Source organism: Equus przewalskii, chromosome 15, assembly GCF_037783145.1.
Source record: "Equus przewalskii isolate Varuska chromosome 15, EquPr2, whole genome shotgun sequence".
Classification (NCBI taxonomy): Eukaryota; Metazoa; Chordata; class Mammalia; order Perissodactyla; family Equidae; genus Equus; species Equus przewalskii.
Window position 1 is genome coordinate 82,131,949 of NC_091845.1, and position 12,713 is coordinate 82,144,661.

The window sequence follows — 12,713 nt, forward strand, 5'->3', positions numbered from 1 at the left end:
AAATGGAATATTAAATTAAATTCTTCACAATGAAGGTATTCCTGACAGAGCGGCTGTCAGTCACTCCTTGTTCAGACACCACATTGTGGGAACGTCGTTGCCGCCACATTGCAGAAGGCTGGTGTCCCTGGTAAAGATGATGCATATCATGTAAACCCCATCACCAAGATCAAAGTCTGCTCCTTTCATGGAAGCCAATACATGTCAAACCTCATTCCAATCAAATCGTCCGGAAATGAATTCAAGATGAATATGTCATAGAGTAATGTGACAGTGGAACTACAAAAGGTCAGGGGTGGTTGTTTCAATGAGAGAGTCGTCAAATATTAATTCTAGAATGTCTAGATGAGTAGGCATTGAGGGGGATTAGCCGGCTGCTGGTGGGACTTGGGTCGCTGATTCGTGTGCAAATGCATCAAATGCCAAGGTGTTGTTCTAAGTTTCATCGAAACTCTGGAAACATCCCTAAATCCACAACCTAACATAACCAGCAGACAAAACAGAACTTCCTACTTAAACACACAACTGCAGGAAAGCAACATTCACGAGAGGATTTTGACTTACTTGACTCTTTCAGGGAGTTTCGGTAAAGCCGTAATCGTTTCCTCATCACCAAGGAAGTCTTGTATCTCATTTTCTGACTTTGAACCTGTTTGAGAAGAAAAGAGGGATAGTGCCCAGTTAAACAATTCCATACATATCTGTATGGTAAGATCATGTGGCCAGAGTGTACGAGGAGGAAAGGTGTCGGTCTGAAGAATCCTTCAGTCTGTCTTTGACCATTTTCAAATCTGGAAGTGAAAGAAAAGGACTGTGCTAGAGCTACCCATGTTTATTGCAAAACAATATATCCTTGGTGATAAAAAAAATTATTGAAAATCAACATTTCCCAACTAGACTTTTATCTGAACTCATTTGTTGATCCCCTTGCAGGTACAATTAAGCACCCTTTCAGTCAGTCAGTGTTCAAACATCTCTAACTTCTAGAATTTGAATTTACTGTGGGAGATGCCCCCATTATTCTCTTTAAGTTTATTAACCAAGTTCAGTGAGATGTAATGGGGAAGGCAGGGTGCCCTCTGGGAGGATAGCAGGTTAAAAATGGAGTTGTAAGTGTTGGAAGTGAGGGGAGAGGAATTTCTTTACAGAATTATAGATCCTGTTCCACCCATAGTGGTGTGGAATCTGTAACCCTCACATGGCTTCCACCTAGAAACCCATTTGAAAGCCATCACTGGTTGATTTTTCAAAGTTAATACAAAATTCATCAGATAAGGGGAAAAAAGTATCATTCCTATCATCTGGTCCTGGCTGTTCCCATTTCTTAATCAAAAAGGTCAGAAATACCTCCCCCCCAAATATTTGCATTCCTTATCCGGTTCACTCAGGATACAGCTGTAAGCCTTTGGCATCCTAAAGCTTGAAACCCGTCCTGGGGACCTCTGCATCTGTCAGTCGAGGCTAACGGCAGTGGAGCAGCCAAACACAGGCGATCCACCCAGCCCCAACCCTCACTTTAGCCTAGAAAGACAAACAGTCATTGAAAGGTCTCAGGCTGGACAAACACAGGAGCCCTCTGTCAATGAGAACGTCTGCCTGCCTTGACACTCCAGCCCACAGAACAAGCGGGTGTTTAACTTGTTGAACCACAGGCCAGATCCAAGTGGGGCTCTGCTATCTCAAAGGCTTTCCAGTTCTCTATGCGCGAAGATCACTTTCTCTCTCCCTCAACCCCCAACCCAGGATTGAACTAGCTTGGGGTTTTTCACCCTTCCCTCTCCCTTCTTTGCTAGGTCTAAGCCTGAGGGGTGGAGTAGGGTGGGGTAGACTCACCTTTTCCCAGAGGATTTTACTTATTTTCAATTCTTTCTAACCAAAAGGCATCTGTCCCCAAAGGAAATAAGTTCTTTCCCGCACAAATCAGGAAAGAAAGGAGGCCCAACTTTGCATTCCTACAGAAGGCGGCATGCTGGGCGTCCTCGCTCTAAAATTTCCTCATGGCAGGATGTCTGGCACGGGAAAAGTCCTGGTTGGTTGGAACTAATAGAATTTACTTTTTTGCTTCGGAGGGAAATGAGTGTGAGTTTCCCTAGAGAATTCTGTCCACCCACAATGCTGCCCAAGCCCTCCCTTTAAGAGGCCTGGGTCACTTCTACCCCCAGGTCCTGGCAGTCTTTTGTGCATTACAAACCCACAGGCGAGCAGACAAATGTTGCAGAGGCTGGACTTCGGCGGGCAACTGGGACCTTAAACTGCCCTCTGTAGCAGCTCTATCACGAGCTGGTGCAGGGAACCAGGGTAAATATCTTCTCCTTTGGTTCAAACTCTGACCCCACTTTGCAAGCCAGTCATCTCGCTGAAGGAGGGGTGAGAGAATTTGGGAGCAGTCCCTGGGCCCCTGGACCTGAGATCCCTACCAACCCAGGAATATAAAAGCCCTGAAAAATGCTGGGCTTGGTTTTCCCTGAACGATAGCTTCAGACTTGTCTCCTCACACCAGCCACGGCCACTGAATCACCGGGCAGGAGCACAACCTGGAGACTCATTGGAATCTGCCTTCCTCCCCACACCTTGAGAAGAGGAAAGGGTGCCAGCGAGCCCGGGGAATTGATCGCGCTGGGAGAGAGCCAAGAAGGTGGGCCGGTGGGTACATGCAAAAGGGACCATTTTTCTTTGGGGGAACACCCAGGCTGAATGTTGTGGGGTCGCCCTAGCCAGGGCAGGCCTGCCCAAGGTCAGAGGTCAGCTGTATCCTGCTTCCAAAGCCAGCAACTTCAGTCACCAAGCCGTCAAGGCTGCTGCACACGGATTAACCCGCAGGCCCGCCGGCAAGGGCATGCCCGCCTCCAGGCCACGGCCCAGGCGGGTGTGGAGCAGAGGCCCTGCAGGCTGCTTGGAGTTCCCAAGCTAAAGCCCAAACTACTCCTGGCCTCTGCCGGTGGCCTGCTGTTGCCAGCTACCCCCGGTAGCTCCCTGGCTCCCCTCCGTCGGGCCCTCAAGCACCAGGATGTTGAGCTGCGAGCTGGGTTGTGCCCTGGCCTTTTCTCATTCTTCTGTTCCCTTGAGGGAAGAGCTGGGTTCCCCCAGATGCGGCTGAAGGCTGGGTGACCTCCGTGTGCCCAGAGCAGGGTCTGTGTTAGTGGGTGGGTCTCCTGAAGGACCAGCCTGGACATTTAACCCTCCCTTTAAACCACACACTCCCCAACCTCCCAGCAGCTAGATAGAGGAAGGGAAGGTGGTGCCTCTTCTGTGTCCCTCAGAGGCCAAGTAGTCGGAATGTAGGGAGAAATATGACCTTGGAATCCAAAGGGAATTTCCTGCAGACGGTGCAGGCCAAGGGGCAGCCCTCGAACGCCCCTTCTCCATTCCTCAGACCTCACTGGCTCCCAGCTGTCCCCATGGACCATTCATCAACCCCAACCTTTGCGGTTAAGCCTTTGAGGCAGTCCTAGCTTTCCTTCACAGCCTGACTCTGTTCCTGCCTCACTGCCCCCTAATTTCCAGTGCCCCTGGTTGTCTAGGGTAGTGCCCAGAACCCTCGGCGACTGCGGCCTGCTCCCGGAGAGCTAGTCGTAGCCCTCATTCTCATCCGGGAGAAAGGAAACCAAGTCCCGAACCCGCGGCGGCCGGCCGCGCGCAGAGAGCAGATCCCAGCGGTCAGCTGCCTGAGGCAGGACCAGGATGCGCCAGGGCGAGAACCGGCCCGCGGCTGACCCAGCCAGCATCCGCCGTCAGGTTAGGGTGGAGAAGTTCCATCATCTTGAGGCCGGCCGGCTAACTTGGCTCCTTTGGCCCTCGGGAGGGGAAGCCGAGTCCCTCTCTGCCATCCTTGTGGGGGCAGGGAGCCTGTAAGGGACCCCTCCGGGCTCGGGCTCCGCTCACTCGGCGCGAGGGAAGCTCTGGGCCACGACTCCCCTTCTTGTGCCCTCGGTGAGACACCCAGGCAATTTACAAGGAAGGGTGAGAAGGCGTGAGGGCAAGAAGTTACTCTTGGTCCCTGTGCCAGTGGGAGGCCCATTCGTCCCCCTAGTCCCCCCCTCCTGGGAAGAAGGGATGGACTCATGCCGCTGGGCGGAAGGGCCCCCTCCTCCCCTCAAAGTCAGTGGGGTGGGGCCTATACCCACGGTTGGGGGGCTAATGGGGGAGGGGATGGGGGAGAAAGTCTAGCTGGGCTTCTTCTCCCAGTGGGGTTTGGGTGCCAATGGCCCCGATAAAGGCGCTTGCTACCCGGCTGCCGGGGGTCCAGGTCCCGTCTGCCTGCCCCCTGGACTCACGCACTTACCCCGCTCCACCTGTTGCCGGGATCGCCTCATTTCTGCACATCACTTTGGGGTGGCTGAGGGGGGACCACAAACCCCTCCAAGCCTCTCTTTTGTGGTTCCAGCGAGGCGGTCATCCTTCATTTCTCCTTTTCCAGCTTTCGGGAAGCAGTTAGGGAATGTATGATGAAGCAGAAATGAGCCGTCAGGATGATATTTTAATGGCTTATATGTCACGTTGGTGCATGTGGCTTTGAACTGGAGCCGCTTGCATTTCCTGCAGAGAGCGCCGCAAATCCCACTTGATAACTTCTACAACCCACAACTTTTTTTTTTTTTTCTCACATTCACTCTTACCCTGTATATTTGGACGCGTTTCCTAAAAATACCCTCTTGTCAACGTCCCCCTTGGATTTTCCACGGACTGGAGAGGAGAAGACTGACTTTTCTTTTTTGAAGAATTTTTTTCCCCTCTCCCCCGCCCAACGGCTACCCTCCCCCCGCAGGTCCCTCCCTTGTTTTTTTGAAAGGCAGGCGAGGTGGGTTCGATATTTGTTCTCCCTAGTGAGAGTAGTACAGCCTCCAGAGCAAACTTCTCCTCGCAGATCAGGTTTTTACAACTGCAGTGGAGGCAGGATCCAACTTTCCCTTGTATGCGGCAGACAAGATTCTGAGTGGCGCGGATATGTCTTTTTTGAACAAAGTGTATAATAGGTTTTTGAAAACCCCCCCCCTCAAGCCCCAGCCCTTACCCTTCATCCCCATCCTGATTTCACTCAAAGTTGGCGGGTAAGGCTGGGCTGCTCCACTCAGACTTGTTGCTGGGGACAGAACATTTGATGTTTTTTCTTTCTCAAATTTCTATTTCCCAGTACAACAAGCGCAAATTCTCGGCCAGGTCCCTTCAGATACCGGGAAACCATCCCAGATACACAAGCCGAGTTCTGAGCTGGGGAGAGCCCAGGGAAACGGCAGCTCAGCTCGTCAACCCCAAGCGAGAATTTAGCCGACGAAAAGACCAGAAAACCAGAAAGGCGAGGAGCGGCCGCCGCTGACCCTGCCTTCCTCCAGCCTGTGCAGCCGGCGCGGGCGACCGGGCAAAAAAATATTCATTTTCATTTTCCTCTCTCCCGGGCACTGGTGAGTTTCCTAACGGGGCCGCCTGTGAAAGGATGAGTTGAGGTTTCTTTGTCTGAGAAAAGAGTTTAGGGCTCTGATTCAGCTGCAAGGAAGCCAAATGAAGTTAGAAACAAAGGGCAAATTGAAAGATTCCGACTCTTGGCTTTTTGTGTTTTCCTTACTAGAAAATAATTAGACCTAATGAATATGCAGACGCTTCAGCTAAACCCTCGGCCCCGGGCTTCTGGGTTTTAAACAGAGCTGCGGAGAAATGCAACCTTCATTCCCCAAGCCCCCCTCCCCCGCATCCGAGTGCATTTTTTGAAATGCATAAATGTTGCTTGCCTTAATTGATTGAGTCACAGGGATTTTTTTCCTGCTTTTAAGTGCCATACTCCTCTACCTTTCAACAATCATTTTAATATATAGTCAATGGCTCTTTGTGGACGGGACAAAAAGCAACTACGCGCAGTTGTTGAATAGACTTTGCGCTGGGCAAAGACAGGTTAATGGAGGGCCGCATCGCGAAAACAAGCGAGTGTTGTATGTTTGCACTGAATCCAAATGTCTGCATTTTCCTAACTAAATCAAAGGGAGTGTTATTTCTTTTTCTGCTCACTCATCTGAAGGTAAGTAAATTTTCTCTGGCGATCAAAAGCCTGGTCGGCAACAAAGACCGCGCCCGCTTTTTCCACCGTCCTGGTGTGGCGAGTTGCGGAATTTCAATGACGGTGACAAGGGTGACTGATTTGTGAACTAGAAAAGGTTTGAATGTCACAAAATTTACATTGGTCCTATCTTTCGGGGATTTAAATACCAAAAAAGTATTCGGGGATTTCTAGGGAGCTTTGGGCAGTCCTGAGGAACAATGGCGCGTTGGGAAATTTACAGTTTTACCTGAATGAAAGGGGCCCGGGTTGGGAACAGGAGTGCAGAGGAAGGGGGTTAGCGGGGGCAGATGAGGGAGGGGGACTAGGGAAAAGAGAAAAAAGAGAAGAATAACACGGGAGAGGAAAAAAGAAAAATCGGCAACAGTGTTTCCAATTTGCCATTAAAAAAACAAACCTCAATAACCTAGGAAGTTAAGAGCTCTCATCCGTCTGTGCCCATTTGGGAGGGGAGAGCAGGAAGCATGATTGATTTGTTAAAAGTGAGAAAATCGAGGCAACCGGTTATCCTGAGAAATCACATTTCTTGTAAAGAGAGATTGGCGTGCCCGTGTGCTCCCAAGATCCTAAATTATAAACAGGAGGACAAGGCAAGAGGGAAGCAAACTTCAAAAGGAGCAAATAACAAAAGCCTCCTTTGCTGCCCTGGAAAGGGGGGAGATGGGGGAAGAAAGAAAAGAAAGTTGCTGAATCGGGACATTCTGGAAGTGCCTTAGCTGTATTTGCCAGCCCCATCCCCGCCTCCTGCTCTCGGAGCTGCCCGAAGTCGCTAAATGCTCAGCTAAGAGCAGGTCTGAAGAAGTACAAGATAGAGAAAGAGACAGAGACAGAGATGGAGACAGAGACAGAGACGGAGACAGAGATAAAGATAGAGATAGAGATGGAAACAGAGACGGAGGTGGAGGTGGAGGTGGAGGTGGACAGGGAGAGGAGAGGCAGAGGGAGATGGGATGGAGAGAGAGAAGGATAAGGAGCGGGATGAGAGAGGGAGAATGTATACGACTGTGAGAAGGAAAAGAAATCGTGGCAAAACATTTTTTCCATGAGAAGAGGGAAAAAATTTGGCTAAAAAAAAAAAAAGTTGCTACTCCTGGCAGCCCTGTTTGTCAAAAGGGGATGTCAAGCGCTTTACAATACCTGGGATTGATGAGGCGGGCGGGCCAATGAGCGGCGCGCGGCGCCTCGGCGCGCCCTCCGTTGGCGCGGCGGCTGCCGGCGGGGGGAGTGCGGGTACACCAATGGGCGCCCGCGTCAGCAGCACGTGACGCCTCCCCCTGCTCCCATTCATCAAGGGGGGGACGGTGTCGTCCTTTCAATTCATTTATCTGCAGGAATGATTGCTGCTATCAGTCTCGCGCTCACCGCCCGGCTGAGGAGGTGAAAGTTTCTCCCCAGGAAGATAAACCGCAAAAGACAATATTGTGCATGATTTGCGCCTTTTCTTTGGCTTTTTCTTTCTTTCTTTTTTTCTTCCCCCCCCTTTTTTTTTTTTTTTTTTTTGCAAAAAGCAGAGGGGGGAAAAAGGAGACTGAAGGAGCGAGGAGGCGAGCCTGAGAGAAAGGAGAGAGAGAGAAAAGAAAGGGCGAGGGGCTAGTGGAGAAGTGAGGAGGGGCGTACGGCGCGAGGCGGAGAGAGGGCGAGCAGTCGCGGCTCCGGCGCTCACATTCCTCTATGCTACAAATCCGGGAGGAAGTTTTTCTGGGGGGCTGAGATGCTCCATGCCTTTCCCTGGGCAGTCCTGACGCGGAGTCCTCTCGGCAGAGACTGAGCGGCGAGGAAGTGCGAGCCGGGCCGGCGGGGTCTGCTGGGCTGGCGCCGGAGCCCGCCTTGCTCGCGGCCCGCAGCTGTCCGGCTTCCCCGCGCTCGGCCGGGCGGGCGCCCCAGTGCGCCGCGCCGCTGCCTGCGGGCTAGGACTTCGCGAGGTGGGTCGACTCCTCCTCCCTCCTCTTCTTCTTCCTCCTCTTCCTCCGCCTCCCGTTCCTCCTCCTCCTCCTCCTGATTTTCCCTCCTCGGCGGGCGAGGGTGGGGGGGGCGGGGGAGGCCGGGGCTCGCCCCGAGCAGCCACGATGCTCCTGGACGCCGGCCCCCAGTACCCCGCGATCGGCGTGACCACCTTTGGCGCGTCCCGCCACCACTCGGCGGGCGACGTGGCCGAGCGCGACGTGGGCCTGGGCATCAACCCGTTCGCAGACGGCATGGGTGCCTTCAAGCTCAACCCCAGCTCGCACGAGCTGGCCTCGGCTGGCCAGACGGCCTTCACGTCGCAGGCGCCCGGCTACGCGGCTGCTGCGGCCCTGGGCCACCACCATCACCCGGGCCACGTCGGCTCCTATTCGAGTGCAGCCTTCAACTCCACGCGGGACTTTCTGTTCCGCAACCGGGGTTTTGGTGACGCGGCGGCGGCGGCCAGTGCACAGCACAGCCTGTTCGCCGCTTCGGCCGGGGGCTTCGGGGGCCCACACGGTCACACGGACGCCGCGGGCCACCTCCTCTTCCCTGGCCTTCACGAGCAGGCGGCGGGCCACGCGTCGCCCAACGTGGTCAACGGGCAGATGAGGCTTGGCTTCTCGGGGGACATGTACCCGCGGCCCGAGCAGTACGGCCAGGTGACCAGCCCGCGTTCGGAGCACTATGCCGCGCCGCAGCTGCACGGCTATGGGCCCATGAACGTGAACATGGCCGCGCATCACGGCGCCGGCGCCTTCTTCCGTTACATGCGCCAGCCCATCAAGCAGGAGCTCATCTGCAAGTGGATCGAGCCGGAGCAGCTGGCCAACCCCAAAAAGTCGTGCAACAAAACTTTCAGCACCATGCACGAGCTGGTCACGCACGTCACCGTGGAGCACGTCGGCGGACCCGAGCAGAGTAACCACATCTGCTTCTGGGAGGAATGTCCGCGCGAGGGCAAGCCCTTCAAAGCCAAATACAAACTGGTCAACCACATCCGCGTGCACACGGGCGAGAAGCCCTTTCCCTGCCCCTTCCCCGGCTGCGGCAAGGTCTTCGCGCGTTCCGAGAACTTAAAGATCCACAAAAGGACGCACACAGGTAGGGAACCGCTGTTCTTGACACCTTGCCCCATCCTGGGCCTGGGACCCGAAATCCGAAAGTCACGGCCCGGAGCGCGCAAACCCGGCCTTGGTTGGGTCTGCGCGTCAGCTTCAGCCGGCAGGCAGTGAAAGTGGCCGCTGGTTTCTAGTTTGAGGCTTGAAATTATGAAAAAGTATAGAGAGGCTCGGACGAGAAGGCTGTAGGGCTATAGACCTTAAAATGGGGACTGAAAAAAGGCCGGCGGAGCAGAGAGACAAACCCGGGTTTGCGGAGCCGGTGATGCGCGCGAAGCCGGGAGAGGCGGCCGGCTCCCGGCGGCGGCGGCGGAGGCCCCGGCAGCTCCAGCTGCAAACACATCTAAACGTTTGCTTCCGGCCAACATCCCTCACTGCACGCTTTAGTGAGGACTTTGCCAAAGGGAGGAACTGAGGAAATGGGAGGAGATCGGAAGAAGGGGCGCAGAAAGAAACAAAACCAGAAAAAGACAGGAAGGCGGGGTGGGGTGGTGAAAGCAAGTAAGCCGGGCCTGAGGAGGCTTTCGGAGGCTTATGCATATTTAAAGAGCCCAGTTTTAGTAGTGACTTGTTTGTGCGTAGTCTTGAGTCGGGAGAGTCGGTGGAAGACAGTGAAGTCCTTTTTGTCAATTAAATTCTGAGACGTGTTTTCAAAATAACCGAATACCCTGCGTTGGCCTTTAAAAATAAAGAGACCGGTAAGGAACAGTTAAAAAAAAGTTCGCGCCCAGCTCAGGACTGTAGTCTGGGTCGGGCAGGCCATCCTGGGCCGCTTGCTCCGACAAGGCCCGGAATCCGCTCCGCTTCCCTACTCTGGCGTGCCGGTGGCGTTTCTGAGAACCGCGTTTGGAACTCGGGGTTTAACGCCGGGAGTGAAGGAAGCGTTTGCGGCGCCGAGCTCTCGGCCCAGGTTACCTTATAAAATGTGAGTGTGTGTAGGGGGTGGGGGTGGGGGGAGGCGACGAAGGGGATGCGGAGCGTTGGGGAGGGGGGAGGGGGAGGAGAGAGGAGCAAAACAGCAGGAGAAGCAGCCTGCAATGTGAAAATTAGAAACCAAGGGCTAGGTAGACGCCGCTCCAAGTCGTCTCTCTAGCCCCGGGCAGAAAAAGCAGAGGCCAGACCTGCTGCTACTCTGGGATCTAAAAAACTACCACTGATACTAATAATAAAGTAATAAAATCTGGATCTAATTGGATTAGGAGTTAAAATAGTTCAGATATTTATAATTCCACTGCAGACACATGACTTTATCGAATACCCGGGTTTTTGAGCCTGCAAAGCGCTAACCCTGGGCCGCTGCCATTTTTATTTTAATTTTTTTCCACTTGTGTAAATTTTAAAAATCAGCCACGGGGTTTGTCTGATGGGACCTCTCGCTTTCTCGCCTTTCGCACCAGGGGAGAAGCCTTTCAAGTGTGAGTTCGAGGGCTGCGACCGACGCTTTGCCAACAGCAGCGACCGCAAGAAGCACATGCACGTGCATACGAGCGACAAGCCCTATCTTTGCAAGATGTGCGACAAGTCCTACACGCACCCCAGCTCGCTGCGCAAACACATGAAGGTAATCGCCGCGCTGTCGCCGCCCGCCTTGGCGCCGGGAGCCCGCTGCGCTCTGCGGCCGGGGCCGGGCGGTGGCGGGAGCCGGCGGAGGCGGAGAGGCGGCGGGTCGGCGCTGGCGAGCGGGCCGGGGGGAGAGGGCGGGGCGCAAAAGGGGACGCGGCCGCCGGCCGTTCTGAGTCTGCTGTTTGATGGTAAAAGTCCAGCCAAGCGAGCGCCGGAGCCGCGGCCCGACCGAGCGCGCCCGGCTGGGGAGCGCCCAGGCGCCGCCATTGTGCGGGCCGCGTCGGGAGGCGGAGCGGGGCTCGCGCGCGCGCTGCCCGGGCCCTGAGCCGGCGCCCCGAGGGCCGCCCCGCCTCGGCCCAGACTGCAGCCTGCGCGGCCCGCGCCCTTCCCTCGAGGGGCGACTTCGGCGCCGCCCCTCCCGGGAGCACGGCCGCGGCGGGGCCGGCCGGCAGCTCGGGCCTCCGTGCGCGGGGCCTCCGCGCCCCCGGCGGCGCCGCCCGGCCCTCTCGCCCGTAAAAACGCCGCTCTATTCCCGCAGGTCCACGAATCCTCGTCGCAGGGCTCGCAGCCTTCGCCGGCCGCCAGCTCGGGCTACGAGTCGTCCACGCCGCCCACCATCGTGTCTCCGTCCACCGACAACCCGACCAGCAGCTCCCTGTCGCCGTCCTCCTCCGCGGTGCACCACACGGCCGGCCACGGCGCGCTCTCCTCCAACTTTAACGAATGGTACGTGTAAGTGGGAGCCGGCGCCGAACAAAGCCCTATTTAAGAGACTGCACGCGCGCGCACAGACCGTGCCCCGCGCCCCGGGGCCGCAGCAGCCCCGGCCCCCGCGATCCTAGTTTTTTTAAACCTGCCAATAGACCCAGAACCGAGTAAGAGAGAGAAAGCACCAGACCTTGACATTTTCTTCCTTTTTTCTTTCTTTTCTTTTTTTGGCAAAGGCTTGGTAGCCAAGGGGCGGGAGGGGGTCGAGGAGAAGGCGGCCGCCAGCCCCGAGGGCCGGTTTCTCGTCGGAATCGGAACGGGCGCTCTGGGCTTCGGCTTTTTGTGGTTTTTTTCTCTTGCTTTGCATTCTTGTAAATACAGAATTATTAGCTTAAAACTGTACTGTTGGATTCTGTAAATAGTTCTATCTCGGTTGGAGCGGGCGGGTGGGATGGTGGCGTTGTGGTCTTTGCATTGGGGGAGGGGGGAGGGGCCGGGCGGGAGGGGGGAGGGGGAGGGGGGTGGGCGGCCGAAAGCCAACTGTTTGTACTGAATGGCAAGAATGTTCTAGTAAATGTGTACCAAAATGTGAATTACTTTGTACGATTACAGTCTCCACGTCGACCTAACAGAATATTATTGGTATTAATGTGCTTTTTTTGTATAAAGTGCAAACATTTCGTCCCAAAGTCTAAGTACTTTAGTGCGGTAAAATGTCGTTTCACGTCCTGTCAAGAATTCGTATAGTACGAGCCTGGATCTGCGTGTCAAACTGTTCCATTTGTTTATGTAAAGTGATATTAAAAAAAGATATAAACTATAACTGTCCGTTGCTTTTGGCAAAAGATACAACCACATAATGTATATAATTCCTAGTTTCCATATTTATCCGCATGTAAAGGGCCGGTTTATTCATGTTACAGCTATTCAATATTTATGGCTAGAAGAACTCGTATGTACACTTTAGTTTCCAGAATTGTTTGGTAACCTTTCGTACCTTATTAAAGATTCTTAAATCTCAGTGATTGTGGTAGGAATTTCTTCTTCACCCCCAGCAACCTGCTGCCTCTTCTGCCAGCCTTAGTGGGTCTCGGGAAAGCCTTTCCAGACTCCCTCGCCTTCCCTTTCTGTCATCGCAGGTCGTATAAACGTGATAAATGAACGCTGCCCTGCTGGCTCTCTGAGAGGGTGTAATTAGTATTTATATCAAAATTTATGAAACAAATTTTCGGCCGCAATATAATTTAAATGACCTTTGCAGACGTAGAATAACAACCATAAAAATAACAGAAATAGATTGCACAGGCGACATCAATATTAATGGAGGCGAA

General features: G+C 54.1%; 2 protein-coding genes across 9 annotated transcripts in view; one reads left to right on the forward strand and one right to left on the reverse strand.

Moving 5' to 3' along the window:
* ZIC4 (Zic family member 4) overlaps positions 1-4,716 on the reverse strand; it is a 20,407-nt gene extending 15,691 nt beyond the window's left edge. The window contains exons 1-2 of one of the 4 annotated variants that reach the window (XM_070577610.1): positions 4,283-4,716; positions 565-649 (exon numbers count right to left, since the gene is read on the reverse strand). In XM_070577610.1, the coding sequence (XP_070433711.1) occupies positions 565-634 (70 nt within the window). In that variant the 5' untranslated portion in view covers positions 635-649; positions 4,283-4,716. The other 3 variants (XM_070577609.1, XM_070577611.1, XM_070577607.1) reach the window with 3 other exon arrangements.
* ZIC1 (Zic family member 1) lies at positions 2,111-12,403 on the forward strand. 5 transcript variants are annotated; one of them, XM_070577604.1, is made up of 5 exons: positions 2,111-2,298; positions 2,501-2,643; positions 5,132-9,094; positions 10,509-10,672; positions 11,213-12,403. In XM_070577604.1, the coding sequence occupies exons 3-5, from the start codon at positions 8,113-8,115 to the stop codon at positions 11,408-11,410; spliced, it is 1,344 nt and encodes a 447-aa protein (XP_070433705.1). In that variant the 5' UTR covers positions 2,111-2,298; positions 2,501-2,643; positions 5,132-8,112; the 3' UTR covers positions 11,411-12,403. The 5 variants fall into 5 exon arrangements, with proteins under 5 accessions (XP_070433705.1, XP_070433706.1, XP_070433703.1 ...); XM_070577605.1 differs by having other exon boundaries at positions 2,154-2,298; positions 2,501-2,635; XM_070577602.1 differs by lacking the exon at positions 2,111-2,298 and having other exon boundaries at positions 2,375-2,643.
* Positions 12,404-12,713: the final 310 nt, after the last annotated feature.

Coding starts and splice junctions, on each gene's coding strand:
- ZIC1 (XM_070577604.1), top strand. CDS start 8,113: ATGCTCCTGGACGCCGGCCCCCAGTACCCCGCGATCGGCGTGACCACC. Junction 9,095..10,508: donor CCACAAAAGGACGCACACAG/GTAGGGAACCGC, acceptor CTTTCGCACCAG/GGGAGAAGCCTTTCAAGTGT. Junction 10,673..11,212: donor CGCTGCGCAAACACATGAAG/GTAATCGCCGCG, acceptor CTATTCCCGCAG/GTCCACGAATCCTCGTCGCA.